Source organism: Apteryx mantelli, chromosome 16, assembly GCF_036417845.1.
Source record: "Apteryx mantelli isolate bAptMan1 chromosome 16, bAptMan1.hap1, whole genome shotgun sequence".
Classification (NCBI taxonomy): domain Eukaryota; kingdom Metazoa; phylum Chordata; class Aves; order Apterygiformes; family Apterygidae; genus Apteryx; species Apteryx mantelli.
The window spans coordinates 1,702,567-1,723,503 of record NC_089993.1 but is presented as its reverse complement, the minus strand read 5'-3'; the positions used below and the strand labels follow the sequence as shown (position 1 = coordinate 1,723,503).

Here is a 20,937-nt window from a genome sequence, read left to right as displayed (position 1 = left end):
AGCACTCCCAGACAAGCCGGCGACTCCTGCTCACCTCAGGGGCTGTGGGGTCCGAGACGCATGGTGCCAGGGGCTGGCTGGAGCAGAGGCAAAGGCAGGAGAGGAGGAAGAGCTGCCGCAGCAGCTTGGCAGAGTCCTTGGGCAGCACCAGGGAACCATACAGCTGTGGGATAAATCAGTGCAGTGCCTGAGGCCAGTGGGGAGAGCTGTGTCTGCTCACACAAGTTCTGAACTCAATCCCAGATGCCTGGACTGTGAAGGCCAGCGCCACTGTAGCTGGGCTGGCTCTATCCTTCCCGGCTTTGAAGGCAAAAACTGCCTCAGAGATGAGAGATCAGTATACCGCGCCTCACTTAATTGAAATATTATTCATTACAGCTTGAGCTTTGACATGGAATCAAAGGAGAGACTGATGGCAGGGATGGTGTTTGTGCAGTGGGCTCTGCTAGATGGGCTTTAACAAGACACTTAAATTGTTCCTATTTTAACGCCTTTTCCTCCAGCTCTGAGAGGGGGAAAACTGAGCTTCGGGTTTCTTGTTGGGTTTTCTTAAAGACAAACCTCATCCTTTACATCAGTGGGGTTTTTTTTGTTTTTTTTTGTTTTAAGAATGTAAAGAATGACCCTGGAAGGTCTGACTGACTCTTTCCCAATGGTGATCTTAGAGACGAGAACCCTCTCCAGAAAGCTGTCTCCACCCTGACCCAAGCAACAGCAATTCATAAGCTGAAAAATAAATCAATAACCAGAGTTAATGAATTGAAGATGTCTGTGTTTAAAATGTATCAGGAAAAAAATTGCTAGCTCTCCGTGGTTTATTTAATTATTGTAAGGAAAGGCGGGGAGCTCTCGTTTCTGAGAAATACCTTCCTTTTATTTTTTTGAGGTATTTTGTTTGGTTGAAGTCAGTCAAGAGAAGTATTAGCTTTAACAGTATATATACATTGACTGCTGGCAGTGCCAGAAGAGCAGTTTGGCATTTTCTTCTCTTCACCGTTGAAACACATGGAGGTAGCGCTCATTCAGACATGTTGAGTAGTTGGGGGTCTCAGTGTGGAGCTGTCTGTGCCTTTGCTGCTTGTTCCAGCTTCTCCCTATTGCTCTTTCATCCAGAGTTGAGCCTTTTCTCTCTCCAGCCCAGGCTCTTGGAGCACACACTGTCAAAAACGTGCACAGGCAAGAGCCCTGCAAAGCCTCAGGTGGCCGCAATCCATCAGTGCCCCATGCAGTGCTCTTGGTAGCTTTCAATTCCCACTATCAGAGAAGTGGGAACTAATAGTTAGGATATTGCAGGTCCCTTCCCAGTTGTGTCACTCTCCTCTCCAGGACCCCTGGCAAATCACTTTATTTCTGTTCCCTTTTCTGTCAGGACTGAGCCCTGTCTGGTTGGGGTTTGTTGGTGGTGGGTATATGTGCAGGTATCTTGGCAAGCTGGACCAGGGTGCTGAGAGCTGTGGCCTGGTTGTCCTGCTCCCCAGCAATAAGCAGTTCTGCAGGAGGAATTTGATTCTGTTTTACAGCTGTAGGGCACCACTGTCCTCAAATTCTGCCTTCAAGTCTATGTGGACAATCCTGGGAGGACAGTGGCATGGTTCAGGTGCAACTCTCAGCTATGTGGACTTCTAGAGCTGGAAGGTACCTTAATAGTGTCCTGAAAATGGGCAAGCATGCATGGGAGGCAGGTCAGGCTCATTACAGGCCCACAAGGAGGAAAAGGGAATAGAAGTGCCAGCGTGAGTCACAGAGTTGACAAACCGGAGCAATGCCGTTCAGCCCGCATCATGTGCCCAAGCCCAGGAGTATTTGCAGTCAAAGTGTCAATGAAACACACAGGGTGTCCCGTACTCCCAAAGCAAACCGCAGACTCAAGGGGCACTCTCTTGTTTTCACCGCCTCTCCCTCAGTGTTTGCCCCCTTTTCTCTGCTCCCCATGAATTAGCAGCAGGGACAGTTTGTGGACAGCCTGGGGGTTGCTGGCAGTTGGCAGAGAGCGGCTACCGGTGTCTCCGCGTGGCATGGAGAGAAAGCAGGAGGGATGCAGCCTTTGCAGAGGCCAGCATGACCTGAGTGGAGGGTACACAGGCATATCTCCAAGCCAGTTTTCTGAGTGCCATAGGGATGAGAGACGATGTGGCTGTGCCTTGGCACCAGCACTTCTGTTCTGCACAGTGCTGTGATGGAGGGGGTGATTTGCAGCTTAGCCTTGGAGCCAGCTGGATCTGTTCTGGGGGATCTGGAGCAATGCTGGGGCTTCCTACCCAGGCATGAAGAGACTTTGTGAGTGCAAATGGGTCCTGACACATATGTTGTTTCCTCCTCCAAAACATCTCTGACATAGACTGATTTCCTTATCAGTCTTCAACATAAAAGCCATCTTACTGTTTTAAATCCCTAGCTCGGGATCCACAGGGGCTCTTGGATTTTTTCTGAATGAGTGTGTGGCTGTGACGGAAGTTCATGAAGGTCCCTCCTCCTTGCCTTTGCTTCTCTCTGTCATTGCTTCTCTGGCTTCCTGGTCCCCTCTCTAAGTAGGTAGGCCAAGGGTGCCAGGAAGTTGAAACAGCCTGTATTTCTCCAGCTTTGGCCATCACCAGTTGGCATTTAAGCAAAACCGTTGACCTGTAAAGGTGTTTCTGCTATAGCAGGAAGCAGGACCCGAAACCAGCTTGGAAACTCACACTGACAGACCTGCAGATTCCCTGTTTAGGTCATGATGGGGAGCTTATTTGCTCCAGTGAGTGGTTTTGCTAACAGCGTCCTGTGGACCTGTGCAGATCCTGGCCTGCCGATGTGACGCTAAACCTGCTTGCTGCTCCTCCGCACCTTCCTCTTGAGGCTTCTGTCGCTTCATCCAGATGCTGCTCTTGGAGCCACCTCCTGCTGCTTCCCCTTTTAGCTCTGAGCATCACTTGGCTTTCTGCCATGATCCTGACTCTGGGATCCAAGGTGCTTCAGTGACATTAATGCCTTTCCTCTCCCCTTCCCCAGGTCGGAAAGCAGCTTCTCTAAGTTTGCCCACCGCTTGTCGGTTAAGCAGAAGCAGGAGAAGAGAAGGAAAGCTGAGTATGTCTCGGCCGAGCTGTCTGCCTTCCGGCCCAGGTCTCTGAGCATTGAATGGTAAGAGCTGCAGGACAGGGCTGGGGGAAAGGAACTTCTGGCTTTCCAATCCCCTCTTCTGTCCCCTGCCCCCACCACTGCCACTCAGCCCTGTCCCGTGAACATCCAGTGGAACAGTACCTGTTCAAACTGCTCTGCCTGCTACAAAAGCCCCCCCCCTCCCCCCCCCCAGGGAATGAAGCCAAAATATTCCCCCCCTTACCCCAGTACAGGAAGCAGAGGGGAGCCCCTAATGGACTCCTTCCTTGTCGGGCTAAAGGAGACCCTGTGAATTTCCTCCTGCTTGAGCATCAAGTGTCTTTTGGGGCTCATGCAGGAGGCGGACATGAGTGCCAGCTGTGCCAGAGCACTACAGCTTCAGAGAAATCACTCTCGTGGGCTCTGCATGAATAAACAAACTCTGTGCTGTTATTGCAAAAGCAAGCTAGACACCTCCACCCAGCTGCTAGTCCTGGTTGCCCCATGGCCAAGGGCCAGAGAGAGACCTGAAAGAGCCAGCCTAGGCATCAGCAGGCTTGGGCAGACCTCTGATGCCTTCCCGAAGTTTCACAGGGAGCAAAGGCAACCCGGGCTCTTTTTGCATCACTTCTCCCCCCTTCATTTCACACCCCATGCTCTTTAGGAGCTGCCAAAGGATCCAGCCAGCCGGCACCTCGCTACCGAGCACACTTCCTTTAGAGAAACTAGAGCTGACAGCCATGACAGGAGGCAGTATGGCCTGATGGTCGCAGGCTGGCACTGGAAATCAGGAGCCGCAAGGACTCCCCTAGCTTGCTCTGTGCCCTTGGGTAAGTGGCATGACAGTGTGATGCCTCCCCCAGTGTGAGTCACCTTCTTCTGAAATGGGGGCAGCAACACTTGCCCAGCCTTGAGAAGTAAAGCACTCTCTAGTTCCCTGGTATTGCTGCTCGTCATGGTGGTTTATGGCGTAGGCGTGACCCGCAGCACCCGCGGGGCCCCTCACACTGAGCTTTATTCTCAAACTACAGTTCCCTGCATGAGCAGGGAATAATTTATCCTTGGTTTCTAAGCTCTGATGCAACAGCCTTGGAACCAGATCACAGTCAATCCTCTCAGCATTAAAGGTGACCTGCTAAGGATATTTAAAAGAACTAGAAATTGCATTGCTTTCAACTTGCTTAGATGGATAAAGGAGGGTAAAACTTAAAAAAAAAAAAATGCTTAGAAATTGCAAGAATGTCGAGTTTGGGTTTTGTTTTCCCTGCTTTTTTTGGAGATCTTTCTGGCATTTATTATAAGTTCTAACACTTAACTGAATGTTTGAGGATGTGGAGTCCTTCTCAAAAGTTTCCTCTATCTGTGATGTTAGTTAGGAATCAAAGTTAAATAGGTATTAATAAAGTCAGACAAAGAATTTAAACTATTTGGTGACAAATTGCTTTCTTCTCCAGTTGCACAACTTCCTTCTCTTTGCTGAAACAATGACATTGGAAAAGCTGTTCTTCAATTACTATGAATCTTCCAAATAGACAAATATGTGGATATATAATATACCAAACAGGAAAACAAACAAAGAGCTCATTCAAAACAAACAATGTTTCTCTTTATTCATCATAAAGAAGCAAAAAAAGACGGTAAATTTCTTTTCTCCCTTTAAATGCCTCTTTGAACCCCCGGTTCCCATTTTAGCCCTGCTGCATCAAGGTATATTTGTGGTATATTTTAGCTTGCTCTGTAATGTTTTCCTCAGGGAAACCATCTGTCTTGTATTAGTTTGCAAAGCACCTTGTACAGTAATGACACTGTAGCAATAGTAAATGATGCTATTTTATGGGTTTTTTTGTAAGCCAGCCCAGAAATTAGTTCTTAGTAAGGACAAATCATCTTTGACTTTGGCTTGCCAAATGCAATCGCTTTGCAGACTCAAGGCTAGAAACTGTGAGGCCCAAAACAGAAGTATCTTATGTTATCACCCCTGTGGGGAGATAGGCACACCTGTCTGAGCCTGGTCTCACCAGGAAAGAGATGTCTTACAGTCATGCCTCTTATCTGTAGCTTGGAACAACTTGAGCTAGATTCGCTGCCCTGTCCGTGTATGAGTGTGTGAGGATTGCAAAGGGCACATCATCCCCAGCCGGCCATGAAGTGAGCATGTTGCCCACGGCTGAGCCCACGTGTGCCTGGATGCTGCTGTGCCAGCTGCATGTCACTGCTGGAACACATCGCGTCAGCCGGCCCCACCACTCACACCAGCGCTCCCCCACCCTGCGGTCACAGGGAGCCAGGCTGGTTTAAGCTAGGTTACTCAGGGGACTTTGCTCATTTGGCTCGTTGGGCCTCAATTGCTTAGGGAGCCTTCAGGCAGGGTGCTCAGCTGGCAGACCTGAGGGTGGCAAGTCCAACTGGGCCATGGTGATAAGGAGCCAGGTTGGCAAATAGCAGGAATAGGATCCTGTCCACAGTCTGTTCCCTGACCATCTTAATACATTTGGATCAGCTGCTAATCCTTTTCCCTGTTGCCGTGGTTGAGCAGAAAACCCAGGAGCTGTAATAACTGTGTTGTTTCAGTACAGGAATTTAATCTGTTTTTAAATGTACATAACCAAATTTCCAAAGAGTAGCTTGTAACATCTACACACAAACCACAGAGCACTGACACCAACGCAGCCTTCCCCATTAAAATGGGCACGTTGCAGATACGTTTATAAATGCAAAGCTTATAGCTTGAGCGTGACTGCCAGAGATGCATGTGTCTGTGGTCCACACATGCACATTTGCAGGCCAGATCAAGGCGCTCAGAGACTGTCGCCCATGCAGAATGAGTGTCCTCTGCAGCCTAATTCTGCAAAGTGGGCATTTTATCCTTTCCCAGGTGTGAAATAGTCATTTCTCTGTGTCCCCCATATGTCTCCAGGGATCCGTGCTTTTATTAGCAGGATAGACCTCCTCAGTTAATTACTCCAAACTGGCAGGCTGCACACATGTGAAGGGCCTTTGGAGCAGTGATTCTCTCTGTTCACTGATCGCCCAGCACCTTGCATTGCAAGGTCCTGGACTGCAACCAGGGCTTCTGGGCACTATGGTCAACAAGAAGCGTGGTTTGTGCCATTACGAATATACAAATGTCTAATTTAGCTTCCAGAGCAAATATCAGAATGCATCAAATTCAGAAGTATTTATAAGCTCAACCCAAGGTCACAGGCTGCCTCATGTTTACCTGCCTCTGTGAAAAGGACAAATGTCCACTCTGTGTATGATGGAGAGGTTTTCACTAACCCCAAGTGGGTAGGAGGAGGATGGAAAACCAGTGGATTGTGTTTTACCAAATCTGTTGTTTTTGAGAATCCTAACCATCTAATTCCCAAGGCTTGAAGGCAAGGAAGGGCTCTTGAACCTGCTGTTACCTGTTGCCACTCTGATTGTGTTACAAGGAGAAGGTAGTGATTACAACGAAACAACCATCAGCACTGATAGGTTTGAAAAGCTGGATGTCAGTTCAGTGATGGGTTAGGAGCTCAAATTAGTACTTTCTATCTCAAAACCCTGCTAAAACACTATCAGACCAACCCCATGCCTCTCTGCAAGAGGGAAAGGCATTCTTCCCTCTGATGCTCACACAGGAAAAGCTGAGTCAGTTTCCCATTCATTCCAGGTGCTCAGCTAGGGTTAGATGCAGTTGTGATAAAAGAGGAACTGTACAGAGTCACAGCATCTGCCTGACATTGCATCGCCCACGTTCAGCAATGCTAATGTGATGTGGACAGTAGATCTCTTAGCCTCCCTTTTGCCCTTCTCCCTGTCTTTCCGTGCCCCTATGGACACCTATAAGTCCTGCTTTGCAGAGTCCCTGGGTGCTGGCAGCTCTCTAGACTAGGAAATGCAGTTATTTACTGCCGCAGTAAATAAGGTCCCACATGTCTCAAGCTGCATACCAAAAAGTACACGGATACTTCCAGCCACAGCTCTCGCGGTCCGTGCGCCTGTCTGAACACATCTCCCCCGTTCATCGGATGGGACATGGTCACAGGTCATGTTTCTCTCTGGGTACAACGCACGCTTTATTCACACAGCGCATGTTTATGTGCTCTACCAGGCAAGAGGAGCGCAGTCATGCTCCCAAGCTCAGCAAGAACTGAACGAAGTCTGGTTAGTTCCACTTATTAAAAAAAAATGTTGGGGTGGGGGGAGGGAGAGAAGGCAGGGAAAAAGTGAAGTATTGAGAAAACACTTATTTCATTCATATGTTGTTTACTGAAATAAATACTTCATTATTAGACATTTTTAGGCTATTTTTTTAAAAGCCAGCACCACAAAGTCCCCACTGTTAGGCCTATGAATATGCCATAGCACCTCAGATGATTGCTCTGCTGAGCTTGATGTCTTGCTGCTAGCATGGCTCAAGGCCATGTAGCTGGACTGCAGCCCCATGCAGAAGAGCATGGAGAGGAATAACACGAGGAGCGGCTTATCTCAAAGCTTTCACAAGCCTAGTGGAGAAACCTGGAAACTGTTTGTGTGGTTTCTTATTTGGATGGTTTTCTACAATTCCTTTCTAGTCCTGTTTGCTGGAAGATGCACACTGTGGCTAACTGAGGGCCAAGGTGGTATGAGTTCCAAATAAGGCAAAAATTGGCAATTGAGGAAGGGAAGGATTTGGGGTCTGATTTGTTAAAGCTCTGCTTTCTGCTGATTTGTGATACTGAGCTACCTCCAAAGCCTAAATAACAGGGGTGCTTGAAAGGCAAAGGCACTTTTTATTTAAAGCTCAACGTCTTCTCCTGTTGGAGTTAAGAATTAGAAAACTGACAGCTCCCTTGGAGACTTCCAGTTATCCCTACAGCAACCCCTTTGAGAAACACTAGCAACATCCTTTCCCCCTCACACCCTTTTAAGGTGAAGGCAAAGAGAGAGAGCTTCTTTTCCTTTTATATGTGTCATCTAAGATCTGATCATGTATATATTTTCTCTTAAGTGATTCTTAATCAAATGAAAAGACTCTGATCTGCTCTTTCCATTTTCAACTTGTGTATGAGGAGATTGGGAGAGGTTCTGGATGCCTCTATCCCACCTTCAAATTCATTGTGTTCCTCTCCAGAGCTGGCACCCAGGTGGAATTTCAGCCCTGTCAGGTTTGTCCTTCTGGCATTGATTTGTGTCGTCCTTTTCCTTTCCTACCTCTCATTCTGGTTTTCCTTCTTCCATTTGTTTCCCTCTGTTTCCCTCTGCTCTCATTTTCGCATACTCACCTCTTGTTGTCTAGCCTGTTTTTTCTCTCTGTTTTCTTCTTGTTTGTTTGTTTCTAGTTGCGCTGCTTTTCTATTTGCACCCCTCACATTTTTCGTGTTGGACAACCTCCCTGTAATCTGTTGTCAGAATAGCATATTCCCATGGTGGTTCAATAAAAATGCAGCAAATTCCTTGCTTCCCTGTTCGTTATCTCAGTTCTGCTCTTTGGCTGCCCACCACAAACTTAAAGCAACGCTGGCAGGAGAATGTCATCTAGTGGTTAGACACGTGGGGAGGGGAGCCAGCCGGCTTGGGTTCATTCCTGCCTGCATGTTGTTTTGCTGTTTGACCCCTGGCAAGTTGTAATCTCAGTTCTTCACTTCCCCTCTGCTGAAAAGGAGGATACACAGAAACCTGGATCCTGAGCAGATTTGAGGAGAGACCATGCCAGCCCAGACAGGAAGGTGTAAAGTGGTTTTCCTGTGATGTCCAAGCACATGGGGCCGGGTAAAATGGCTGGTGGGCATCTGTCTGAGCAGGACTGTGGTGTCAGGAAGGCAAAATCCTGCAGCCCCTGGAGCGGGGGAACTTTGCCTTGTGGCTGGTGAACATAGCCCTGTGTTCAGACATGTCTTACTGCTCTTTGATGGGATCACTGCCTTGCTCCTCTCTGTGCTCCCAGAGCCCTTGAGGTTATCCAGCCTGCTTTAAGGGCAGTGTCTCCAAGTGCTCCCATTAGTGTTTTACGCTAGGCCTCAGCTCTTCTGGGCACAGTCAGGTCCCTCATACACAGAAACCTTTCCAGGATCGTCAAGCTGACACTCGTGCCAGAGGCGGCACACATGACTGTGCTATTATTATCCTGCTATTATTCTGCCCTGTGTTTCAGGTTTGGTCATAAAGCAAAAGGTTTTTAATGGAAGTGTTTTTATGGAAGCTATTTAAAATTTTATAATGCAATAGTGTTTCTCCTTTGGGTTTAAGTGATCTCCTGCAGTACGGAAATTGTCCTAAAATTGCCTCTCAGTGCTGGGACATGAAAGCTAGGCCATGGAGATGCCTGGCCTTGCCAGTGCACCACTCAGCCTGCTTCTACTGTTGCTGTGTGCTGATGTGTGAAGGCAAAGAGGATGACCTGTCCCCATCGGCAGGCTCCTTGCTTTCTGGCACCCAAGTCCCACATTCCTGGGTGGCTGTAGAGCCCATAGGATGTGCTGAGTTGCAAGATGAGCTGTCTGACTGTTCCTGCGCCAGTGAACTTGAGGGCTGCTACTGCAAATACTCTCTGGGTGCCTTGTATTATTTCCAACTTAATAGTCTATGGTCCTGAAGGACTTTCCCAATATGGCTCTTGGCTTGACAGTCATCTGTTTGCTGGGGAGGAACCAACACAAAGTGAATTGTCAACAACTTTGTGGGAGCCAGAAAGCAGCAGCACCATAAGGACAGAGGGCTCGGTGCTTCTCTGGTTTGCACAGTTATACTTGTCCTACTCCTGACTTGCGCTGCATATCCAAGAGAAGGCTCAGATCCATTTCTCTTTCAAGCTGAGGAAACTTTTAGTCTGAGCAAAGAATAACTAAAGGGAGGAACAGGCCTTGATCCTTTTCAGTAAAAGAGCAGGAGGGATGGTCATGAGGAGTGTCAGTGTGACCGCGTGTGTCTGGGAAGTGTGAGGGCACATGTGTGAAACCCATGAGCAGGAGAGATGCTCTTGGTAAGCTGAGAGATGTGGGCACACAGACTCTATGGCATTAACGGGGTAGGGCATCCAGATTTCTGAAGGCTTTTGCCTCCCCCCCTGCCAGTCTCGGCCGTCATCTTCGATGAAATGCAGCCCCTCCTGGCTTAGTTGTGCTGAGTGCAGGTTTGGATGGGACAGGCACAGCATTGAAACGAAACCAGAGGCACTTTGTCTCGACTGAGAGCGCTTTAAGCCATCACTCAGGAACAATGGCCAAGCTATGGGGTCATTTGTTCTGGTATTTCAGCAGCTTCTCATAATTTATGGGATGTTTTGTTCTGCTGCTTGTCTTAGCTTCCCCCTCTCCACCCTCCCTGTCTCTCTCCCTTCTCCATTTCAACTCCTCCTCCCCTCCCGCTTCCAATTCCCCTAATAACTGTGGAGCCTCTCTGCCTTATGAAGTAATGGTATCTGTGACTTATTGAATTAGCTGTATGGAATTGGGCTTTGACACTGCACTTGTGGTCTGTTCAAGTGTACAGGCTGCTCTGGGGAGCCAGCGTGCTAATATATAGTAGGCCCCTGCCCAAGGGCTTGGGGCAGTCTGAACTTCCCTTGGCTTTTCAAATTAATGTTTCCTTCAGCAGGCGGCTCTGGATCAGGCCCCTAGAAAGTAGGTTTACGTGCGATAAATGTGGTCATAAGCAGTGCAGTCCAGAAAACAAGCAGACTTCTGTTTGGGGAGACTCCCCTGTACAAGGGGTAGGAAGGGGAGCTTAGCTGCTCGCTCCCTGTGCCACCATTCCCCTGCTGCCCACTGAGGACAGCTTTCCCTGAGCAGTGTGGAGGCTAGAGGGGGCAGCAGGATGCCAGGTGGGGAACCCCAGAGCTTTCAGGGTTGAACTAGGCATTGGGGGTGTGGTCTGAATGCCCAGTTTTGTCCCAGGTGCCCTGTATGACCTTGGAATGGCCAAGGTCTGTGCACCTCGGTATATATGGGGGAGCAGGAGTTGGCTCCCTCCCAAAGGCTGGTGTGGCAGTGATTCACTGACGACTGTGAGGGACTTGCTGATGGCGAGGGGGAGCAGCGAGCCCTGGAAATATCTCCCTCAAAGTATGATTTGCCTTTAGGAAAGCATTTGAAAGGAATAATTTATTTGAGGAAAATCACCTTTTATCTGTGTTGTCTGAGTCATCTGCAAACAGATAGAGGCTCGAATGTAATTGCTGTTTTGAGTGACACAGATGCATTTGCTGCTGCTGATCCTTAGCCTGGAGAGGTCTTCACAATTGTGGACAAGTCAAGTCTGTGCAGCTCCACTTCTGTAGCCTTGTGTTTCCTGCAAAGAGCTGGGAATGCCCCCAGCCCTTGAGCACTTGTGGAAAATGAATGCAACATGGGTGTAAGTTCAGTGATATCCAAATCTGCAAGGTCTGTGTAAACAGATGCTGACTTCTGCTTTCTGCTCCTGAATCCATGAGCCTCAAACAGCCTGGGTTTTCTCGTCATCTGGAGAAAGTCAGCTCAGCTTGTGATTATGGTGGGGTTGGAGAGTCATAAATAAGGAAAAGACCAAGGACTCTCCATGTGCAGTTGGGTGACCTGCTGCGGTAGGCATTGACTCCAGGCAGGTCCAATGGTTCTATGCTGTTGGCATCAGCCAAAGATCTAGCTTATACAAGGAGCTGCTGAGAAAACAGCCCTTCAACAGGTCTCAGCAAGGAAGGAAAAAAAAGATTTTACATTTGTTTCTTGTGTCACTTCAGCAGGAAAAGTTAAGCACTCCAGGGAAATGACAGAAGAAAACTTCAGAGAAGACTGATTTCTAGGCTATCCCTATTTGGGGCCAGAGCCCTTCCTCACTGAGAGCACAGGAAAAGGATATCATTCATTTCAAAGACAAGTGGAGGGGAAACAAATTTTAAAATATTGCATCAGCATGTTGTTTCTGGCGCTTCCCTCTGCTGGTAGCTGACACCACAAAGCCCTGATAGGAGTATTTCTCAATGCAGCATATCCATTATCCTCAGTACACTTTGATTTCTGTCAAATAGCTCTGATTGGTTTTGTTTAGTCTGACTGGTTTTGTTTTATTCTCATCATCTCTTTGACACTTCCCATGGTCTGGATCTGCTGGATGGATATTTTGGTCCCTGCCAAGGAGTGTGGAAGATGTTCTTGGTCCTGCAGGATCTCCACTGGTTCTTCTCCGTGGTTCTTTCTCCCAGAAAGTGCCAGTTGCCTGGATTTATATAGTTGTGTCCAGTGGACAGTCCAAACTCCCTGGTTGTTCTGGTGTAAAAGTGCAGAAAAGCTATGATCCTTGGCATGAAAGGGAAACCTCATGGGCATTTGAATTTTAGGACTGTAGTGTGAGTCAAGCCTTTCTTGACAGCTCCACATTTTGCTGGATCCTCCACACCAACTGGTAGTCCCATGGTGTCAGTGTGTTGGATTTGAGGGGAGGTGAGTCTTAGTTCTCCCAGATCTTTTAGGCCACACACAAAAATATCTCAGTATATTTCTTGTGGTGGGAATATTGAAAATAGTGCTAGCTTCCTAGTGGTTGGGAATTTAGGCTTGAAGGTGCTGAACGTGGCTTATCCATGACCAGTTTTCACTCGGAGAAGGGCAATGCAGATGACTAGTGTGTCTAGAGCAACCCCAGCAAAACTGTCAGTCTGTCTCAGACTCTGAACTGCCAGATTGAAACCCCAGCTTTACCCAGGGAGGTGAAAGGTTCCCTGGCCTTGCTGCTGACACTACAAGGGCCACTGGCATCTGGAGATACAGGAGGATCAATGCCTCTTGTTTCCAGATAGGCTGTTAGGCCCAGTCCTGACAGTCAGCAGCTTGAAGGTATTTGAGTACTTTTATTCCTCCCTTTTCCCTTAAATGGTGGTGGTCCCTGCTGCACAGGTTTTCTGTGCTCTTCTGTCCCACTGATAGTTTCTTACTGACTGAGACAGTTCTGCCTGCCAGAGCTTCAGGATCCTCCTGTTCATCTTCCTGGAGAGCATGTCTCAGTGTCCAGTCAATATCGGACCTACTGGCTTGGATGCTGGCAGGATGGGCAGCACTCAGTGGAATGGCGATATCAGAGATAAGAGTCAGCCCAGATCACTGGGACACCAAGGATCAGGTCGTCTGGTGTGTTGAGATCTCTGTCCACCTTTTCTTGAATCTTTCCTGCCCTCTGCAAGCTCACTCTTCCCCATCACTGTGCTTCACATCCATCCCTCCTATCCACCTTTCTTCTGCCCACTCTCTTGCTTTCCAGAGGAGGTTTGTAAGACCAAGTGTACTCAAAGTCTGCTGAGCCTCATTCACATTGGTGGTCAGGGAGGAGCGGTGATGTTCCCTTCCCCTCCTTACTTCCAAAGTTCCCTTCTTCCCTGTCAACATCTCCACTATCCCCAAGGTAGAAATCTTTGTCCCGTTACCCTAGTACTTCTTGCAATTGCTCACTCCCCAAAGGCATTTCTCTCCCCTTCCCACTTTGTCTCTATTGCCTTTATTTACACTGTTAACAGGGAGGGTCATACAGCAGTGAAGATCTGCCCCAAAGAGCTGTTTGGCAATATGGAGGAGGTTTTTTCCATGTGGGCAGCGTAAAATAGTGCAGACCTGATAAAAGATCCAGTTTCAAGGCTAGGAAAAGCAATGTTCATGTTTAGCTCTGTCCAAGTACACTGGGCAGCAGCTGCCCTTGTAGTCATGACAAGTTTTCACTCTTCCCATGGTGCAGAGGTTCACCTTGGCCCCCTTCAGATCTGTTTAGACAGAGACTGGTTTCCCATCCAAGAAGTGTCCCAATAGGGCCTGTGAGGGCTCTCCAGTTACTAGCTGGGAGGCAAATCTCTTCTGCCTAAAGTCAGTGCAGACCTCATATTGATGGTCTGCTCTAAAGAGATGCTATTTCTGAGCTTTGCAAAATGCCATATGAAATTACTTGCATGCATTTGTTAAGCATGGCCACCAGAGCAGAGCTTGAAGAGACACCTCCTCGTTATGTTATCAGGAGTGATTTTGGCCTACTGCCCACAGAGGATTCCATCACCTACAGTGGGATGTTGTGGCTTGCTGAGATGATGTTTTCCATGCAAAGCCAGTGGGTTTATGAGTCACAATTATTGCATCCCCTGAGATGCTAGGGATCAGAGGTAGAGCTGGCAAATTGGTTACTCAGCTCTTCCTGCCCTTGCGCAATTGCACGAAGGAGTTTCTGGGTACATGTAAGGCTCTGATGAACACCAGGAGTGTTCTGTGTGCCTTTCAAGAAGATTCATGTGAGAGAAGTTCCCAAACGAAACTGACACATCTGGTTTCTTAGTTTCATCCATCACCAAGGAGAAAGATCTGGGCTGGGGTCCACTGGCTAAAGCACTGGCCTGGGACATAGGTGATCTGACTTCTCTTGGCCTGCTGAGAGACTGAGGGCAAGACTGTTCCCCTCTTTGTGCCTCAGTTTCTCCCTCTTTAAAAAGGGCACATTGACACTGACCTCTTTTCTCAGACACTTTGAGATCTACTGATAAACATGCTGGCTGTTATATCAGGAAACTAGTGACCAGGGTCTTCTGCTGGCACGCCCATTCCCCCAGCCCAAGGGACAAGATGCAGGTTGGTTCCCAGCTCTCAATTATCAGTTCAAACTAATGCAGCTTTCCAGAGCTTACTCTTAGGCTTTATAAATTTGGGATCACAACCTGGAGCCGTTAGCATGTGTTACGCTCTCAGCAAAGAGCGCCAAGGTTAAGGTTTCTGCACTCTGTGTGTGTACTGTGTCCTGAGCTGCTGAAACTTGCTCTGTCCAGGCAGCAGCTGCTAAAAATAGAAAGTCTTTTTTTCCCCTGAATGATGTTCCCATTCATCAGCGTCTTTACTGTAGAAGAGGAGGCAGTTATTCTGGTCAGAGGCAGTGGCAGGCAGACAACTCTTTCTAGGTCTGGGAAGATCTGGCCATGTATAATCTTAAAGCAAATTCTTTCATATTTTGGTTTTAAATGTCACTGTGCATCAGGTGCTGGAATGAGAGGATACTCACTCCTGCTATATGATGGAGGTTTTAACCTTTCTTAAAGTCTGGCTTATGTAGAAGACTCAAGACATGAAAGAGAGATTTTTTTGTGTCAGTCCTTGTTACCTTGTCCTGGGGAAAAGCTTCTAGGGCAGAGACTGCCCAGAAGAGGCTCAGCTGGATTTCTCATGCTGGAAGGGACTGTCGTCCCTCTGGTCTATGTCATAAAGAGGGCAAAGGCTTTCTGATTAGAAAGCAGGTCATATGAGGTCTAATGAGTCCCAATGCTGTGCCAGCACAGCGCTTTGTTACTCCCCCATGCCCACCTTGCATGCAGCCAGCCCAACTCCCTGTACCATCCTCCTCTGTGCGTTCTGTGCTGCCTGCACTGCGTGCTTCAGGTGGGCAGCTTGGAGCCAAGGCCTGTTGTGCCCCAAGTCAGAAGGGTGTTTACAGCTAGGACAGGTGTGTCAGCTTTCTCCATGCAGTGAAATCTCCTGAAGCAGTGGGCCAAGTCCTGGGAAGCAAAGAGGCTGCTTCTGGACACAGGTAAGCTGGTGTGACACTTGGTTAATGATTCTGCTTTCCATGTATACGCCTGGTGTCTTGCTTGCTGTCCCATGGGGTAACTGAAGGAACCTCAACTGTAAGTATGTTCACGGATTTCCTTGAGTGAGGAAATAGATATCCTGATGCAGCGCTTGCCTACTTTCTGTGTTAGTGAAAGGTTGATGGTGTCAAGAGATCTCATCTTACCAGTGCTTTCCTGGCCCTGCTCTGTCATGGTCACAAACTCTGAAAGGCTTTTTGCAAGCTGAAAACCATTTCTGTTCGTGGAATGTGAAGTTTCTCTTGGGCCTTATCTTTGGCCATTTTCTTCAGTGACTCGTGGTGTAGGCAAGGCTGGAATGGGACATCACATTATTCAGGGACCCAAGGCAGCATTCCATGTGCACTGGTGTGCTCACATTGTCCTATTCCTGCACCAGGGTGGGATGAGGCAGGGAAGCTGTAGCTCAGACACAATGGCCCTGTGACTGCGGGATCTGTTGTAGCCAGATGCTTAGCTGATCATGTTGTTGAGGTTTTCAGAGCCAGCTTGTTCTGCATAAACTGTTGTGGCCCCATCTCAGCAGTAGAAAAGCTGGAGATGGGTTTTGGGATGCCACTGGCAGCTGTTGTTATTTCTTCCCAGCCTGGCCCTCATCTCTGTTCCTGCCATAGCAGCTTGGCTTTCTGTGTTAGGCTGTGATGAGCCACGAAGGAGGTATTTGTTGCCTGAGCTGCGGCTCCTTACCCCAGGAGAAAAGCCAGCAGCCAGGTAGAGCTGATGCTGAGCTACACTAGGACCATGCATAATCTGTTGATCTCCCCAGTCTCATGCAGGATGCTAGGTACCCTGCTGCAAAATGTGTTGGTCATGCTGGGCAGCTGGAGATGGGGGCACTCAGCTGGAAATGCTCTGCAAGTGCTTACCTGAGCCCACGCATGTTATTGCTCTGGGGCAACACAGTCGCCTGCTCCTGTTGCTGCCCACAGCATCTCATTACCTGTGCTGAAGCCTGGGATGCTGGGGCTGGAACGGGTGATGATGGGGGCATCAAAGCCCAGGGTGCTGGGGTTGGGGGTGCTGATGGAGGCGTCTGCCTCAGGAGCTGTTTTGCCTCTCAGCATGTTACAGCCTTTCATCTCCAAGGCTACCTGCAGCTGTTGGCCCCTGCCACTGGTTTGCTTTTCTTTACTACAGTGAAATCATCCTCTTGTGTGCTGAGCACTACTGTGGAGGGGAAAAGGGCAAGGCGGGTAACTTTCACTCGACACATTTATTGTAGATGGAGCCAGTAGACTTCTATTGTTAAGGCTGTATAGCGCTTTCCAGCATAAGTTTGTTTGCTTATACCTGTGCCAGACTTTTAACTGTTTGGTCTGAATTTTTCCATGCTCACTCTCTGCCTCAGGCTGAACTTTCTCCTTTTTTTCAGACGTCAGCAGAAAGTTGGGGAAAAATGGTAGCTTTGCCATTTTTTTCCCCCCATCCCTTTTTTTTGAGGACTTCTGGTGCCTCCATGCTTTGGAAAAGAGACTTCAAATTTGGCAGTGTTGGTACATTCCCTGTGGAAGTCAACCCAGATTTGGTCAAATTATTAGCCTCTGGACAGTGTGGTTGTGCATGCTCAGAAGAACTCTTCAGAGGCTAGCTGCTAAAGTCCCCAGCTAATCCATCTTCAGCAAACAGGCTTTCTGGCCACTGTGCATGCTGCATACCAGCTGCACCAAGCACTCTCCCACACAGCAGTAAGTTCCCATCGCTAGAGGCACCCCCTTGCCCACATGAGTCCAGGTCAGGAATGGTGAATCCTAGCAGTTATTTGGTACTCTTCATTAGTAAGTCTCAAAGCTTTTTACAAAAGACATCATTATCTTTATCTCCATTTTCCAGATGGGGAAACTGAGGCACTGGCTGTTGACATGACCTGCCTGTCATCCTCAGTGGACCAGTGGAAGAGCTAGAAGCAGAGCTCAGGTCACTTTGTCTAGAGAGTTATCTGTCACTTGTAAAATACCCTCTGCTGTGGGGTGCTGGGCAGGAGGCAGTCCATTTCAGCTCACGGATGTTAATGGTTTGATGTCCTTCGTTGCTTTAAGCAGAGTCCAGGCTCCCAAACCCCAGTGCTGTGAATCGTGAGGACTCTTCTCCTTCATTTTCTCCTGGAATCACCGAGCAGTTGTACAAAGCCTCAAGCTTGGAGCTTAGTGCTCATGACTGCGACATGACAGAGCCGAGCGCTGCCCAGCTAGCTGGGCCACCCGCAGCGCTTTCCATCGCAGCTAGCAATTTGTTTCCTTCAGCTGTTTGTCAAACAGCAGTATGAGCTACTGGCCAGTGCATGCTGGTGTGTGCATTGCAGTGGAGATACCTTGTTTCCAGGCATCAGACCCTGCTGTTGACTCCTCTGGTCTGTCTGTGTGGTTGCACTTTAGAGGTGGGGGGGTTTCTACCAGGTCTCTTGGGAAAACTAGGATGCAAAATACGAAAGGGTTACTGGAGAGTGTAGACCTTGTAAGAGCAAGTGCTCGCAGGTGAGGAATTGCACAGTAAAGGTCATCCGTGAGGCTCTGAGTGCTTGTACTTGGTAATAGTGCCATTCGTTACTTAGATACAATTTCTTCTACTGAAGTCCAGCAACTAGGAAAAGCTGAGGCAGAGCATTATGAGAGGAGAGAGCATGCTCCCCTGTGCTCATGTTGTCCTGTGACACCTCAAGAAAAGGCATTTGTCCCCTTCCTCTTCCGTGGGTGTGCTTTGCAGTCGTGGTCATGTATATTGCAATGCATGGACAGATAAGCATGTCCTTACAGTTGAGAATTTGACCTGGCAATTACTATGGTTTTTAATGTTGCTCTTTTGTATGCAACATTAGGATGGAAGGAAGATCTTTTCTGCTTGCTGTCCTGGGGACTCTGACGATTCCTCTATGGGCTCTGTTATCCCTGCCTGTGCTTGGGCTTTGCCACCAAAGATACCTCATCACTTTTGATAGCTAGAGGGAGAATAAAGTAACAAAGGAGGTACGAAAGCTCTTTTCTGAGGGAGGTGCCAGAAAAACCTTGACTGGAAGGAAACCTAACTGATGGTGAGGTCTCTCCTTGGTAATACCATTGCAGGAATGCTCAGGCCAGTGTGAGCTGTTTTATAGGAAAGTGGCAAAAATGTTAGCTTCTCCTCTAAGATCACGGCATTTGGACCCTGACTCCACTGGAGATGCACGGGTGGGAAAGTTGCCTCTAACCTACTTGAGAGTTTTTGTGGTTGGGCAGTTGTGAATCAATTCCTCTGGCATGGTGCTGTGTGGTGCTGGAGTGGCCCATTGTGCCCTGACCCCAGTGCGCTTTGTGCATACTGGGTGGGGGCATAAGACCAGCAACAGGGATGCAGTCCAGGGTCTGGTCCCTGCTGTAAAAGGGGAAGAGCCAGATGGCATCTGTGAGGTGATGGCCCCAGGAAGGTTTTCCCAGGCAAGGTTAGTGTGAAGAAAGTTGGAGAACCCAGTGGGTGCTGGGCAGGGAGCTGGTTTTGGAGCAAGGCAGGAACAAATTCTGTGCGTAAAGCTGTGATGAACTGGGAGCCAGACTGGGAAGTGCTGCCGGCAATATTTGTTCTGGAGGCCAAGGATATACCCAACGGGGCCTGGATGTTCTTGGTAGCAATGCCAGGGACACCATGTGGGTAACGGCCAGCATGCCCAGTGCTGCTGGCTGGGCCCTGTTGGTTGCCTTCCAACGGGAAAGGGGTTTTCTGACTCCAGTAACATTTACCAGCTGGGCAGCAGCTCTGGAGCCGGGTGTGTGCATTTGTCTGTTGTTCCATTGTGTCTTGGCCATTGTCTCCTCCTCCCCGCGGAGATCAATGTCTGTGGCCTGCCTTTTATAACCCATTTGGGTGCAACTCTGGAAGTCTTCAGCCAGTGGTGCCTGCTTTCATTGTACAGCTTAGGCACGCTTGAACAGCTTGGTCCACGTTTAGCTGGATGGCTTGAATAGGATGGTGGCTTTCCCCCAGAAGGGATATCCCAGCAAAGCGCTGGGATAGGTCACCTTGAGGGCTGCAGAGCTCAGGTTGGACACAGTCTACTGGGAATAGAGTTGGAAATAGAAACCAGTCGAGGGTATGAGGGAATGAGCTCAGATTGCCTCTGCAGGTCCTTCCTGGGCCAATTTTCTACAGTTTCATGGTTTTAGAGGAGAGGTGGCTTACTATTAAAGCTGGATCTCACTAGTGTATTCTTCCTTGTGGCACAAGGTGGCGCAGGAGGTTAAAGGATTTGCTTTTCTTCCCTGAAGACCTGGGTTCAAATTGATTGCCTCTCACTGGTGTAATGAGTTTGTGGGTCTCAGCCCCCATGGTCTGTGGCTGTACTCCCATGTCCACTGAACTGCACCCCCCAGGACCAGGCAGCGGGCATCCTCAGCTCCCGCGAGGCCTGTTTCATGCAGAGAGGGGAGCTAGGTTAGCATGGAAACAGCAGCCAGGGTGGCCTGGGTGTGCGGCTGCCACAGAGCCCCATGATCGCGGGCATGGGGCATGGTGAGTGTGGTGCACAGGAGCTGGTCTCAGCATGGAGTACGCCCGTGGGTCGTGCGAGGCACAACTGGTGTGGCGTGTTACCCTGGTCCAAGGCCTGAAATGAGGAGCGCCTCTCTCCTGCACCCGCTCGGAGCCTGCTGCTGCAGTGGCAGGAGAAGATAAATGAGTGCTTTCTCTGGGCTCCTGTGGGGTCCCGAGTGTTTCGCCAGAGGCGCGGGTACCTGCCTGCAGCACTCGGAGCAGCCAGCACAGGCTGCACGCTGTCCCAGCACCGTCCCCTGCGGCCCCTTTCTCTAGCCGTGACGGCTCTCAGATTAAGCCACTGGCTCCAAGCAGGCTTGGGTTACCACAGCAACTTCTACAACAACCTGCTCCAACAGCCTCCCCGCTCTTCCTTCCAAGAACTGGGTATCAGAGCCCGAGCAAGGGGATGGGAACCAAGTTTAGATTAGTGTGGCCTTATACCCCTTCTTGCTCCTCCCAGCACAGTAATCAGGTCCTGACCGGATGGCTGAGAGTCCCCAAACTCATCATCTGAGTGCTTACCCCCATTTTGATCCTGCTGGGTCCAAGCTAGGGCCTAATGACCGTATGGAGACTTTTTCCACACGTTTTCTCTTCAGTGATCTTTGAGATCAGGCGTCATATGACTCAGCTTCTTCATTTGATACCCACTATAAGAAGAGTTTGCACACATGCATCTGTGGCACAGACTGATGCCTGTTCCTGGCAGGCAAAGCAGGGATAGAGTTTCTTCCTGAAACAGGGGCAGTAAGTCCCCACTATTCATCTGCTTTTAATATGCGGAAGTCTGATTTAGCCAGGATGGTGCCGGTGGGTCG

At 48.9% G+C, this 20,937-nt stretch overlaps 1 protein-coding gene across 1 annotated transcript in view; it reads left to right on the top strand.

Moving 5' to 3' along the window:
• Positions 1-20,937, top strand: part of LOC106482405 (ankyrin repeat and fibronectin type-III domain-containing protein 1-like) — a 269,112-nt gene that overhangs the window by 216,608 nt on the left and 31,567 nt on the right. Inside the window, exon 5 of the mRNA XM_067306533.1 lies at positions 2,989-3,117. Within this exon, the coding sequence (XP_067162634.1) occupies positions 2,989-3,117 (129 nt within the window). The remainder of the gene's footprint in view (positions 1-2,988; positions 3,118-20,937) is intronic.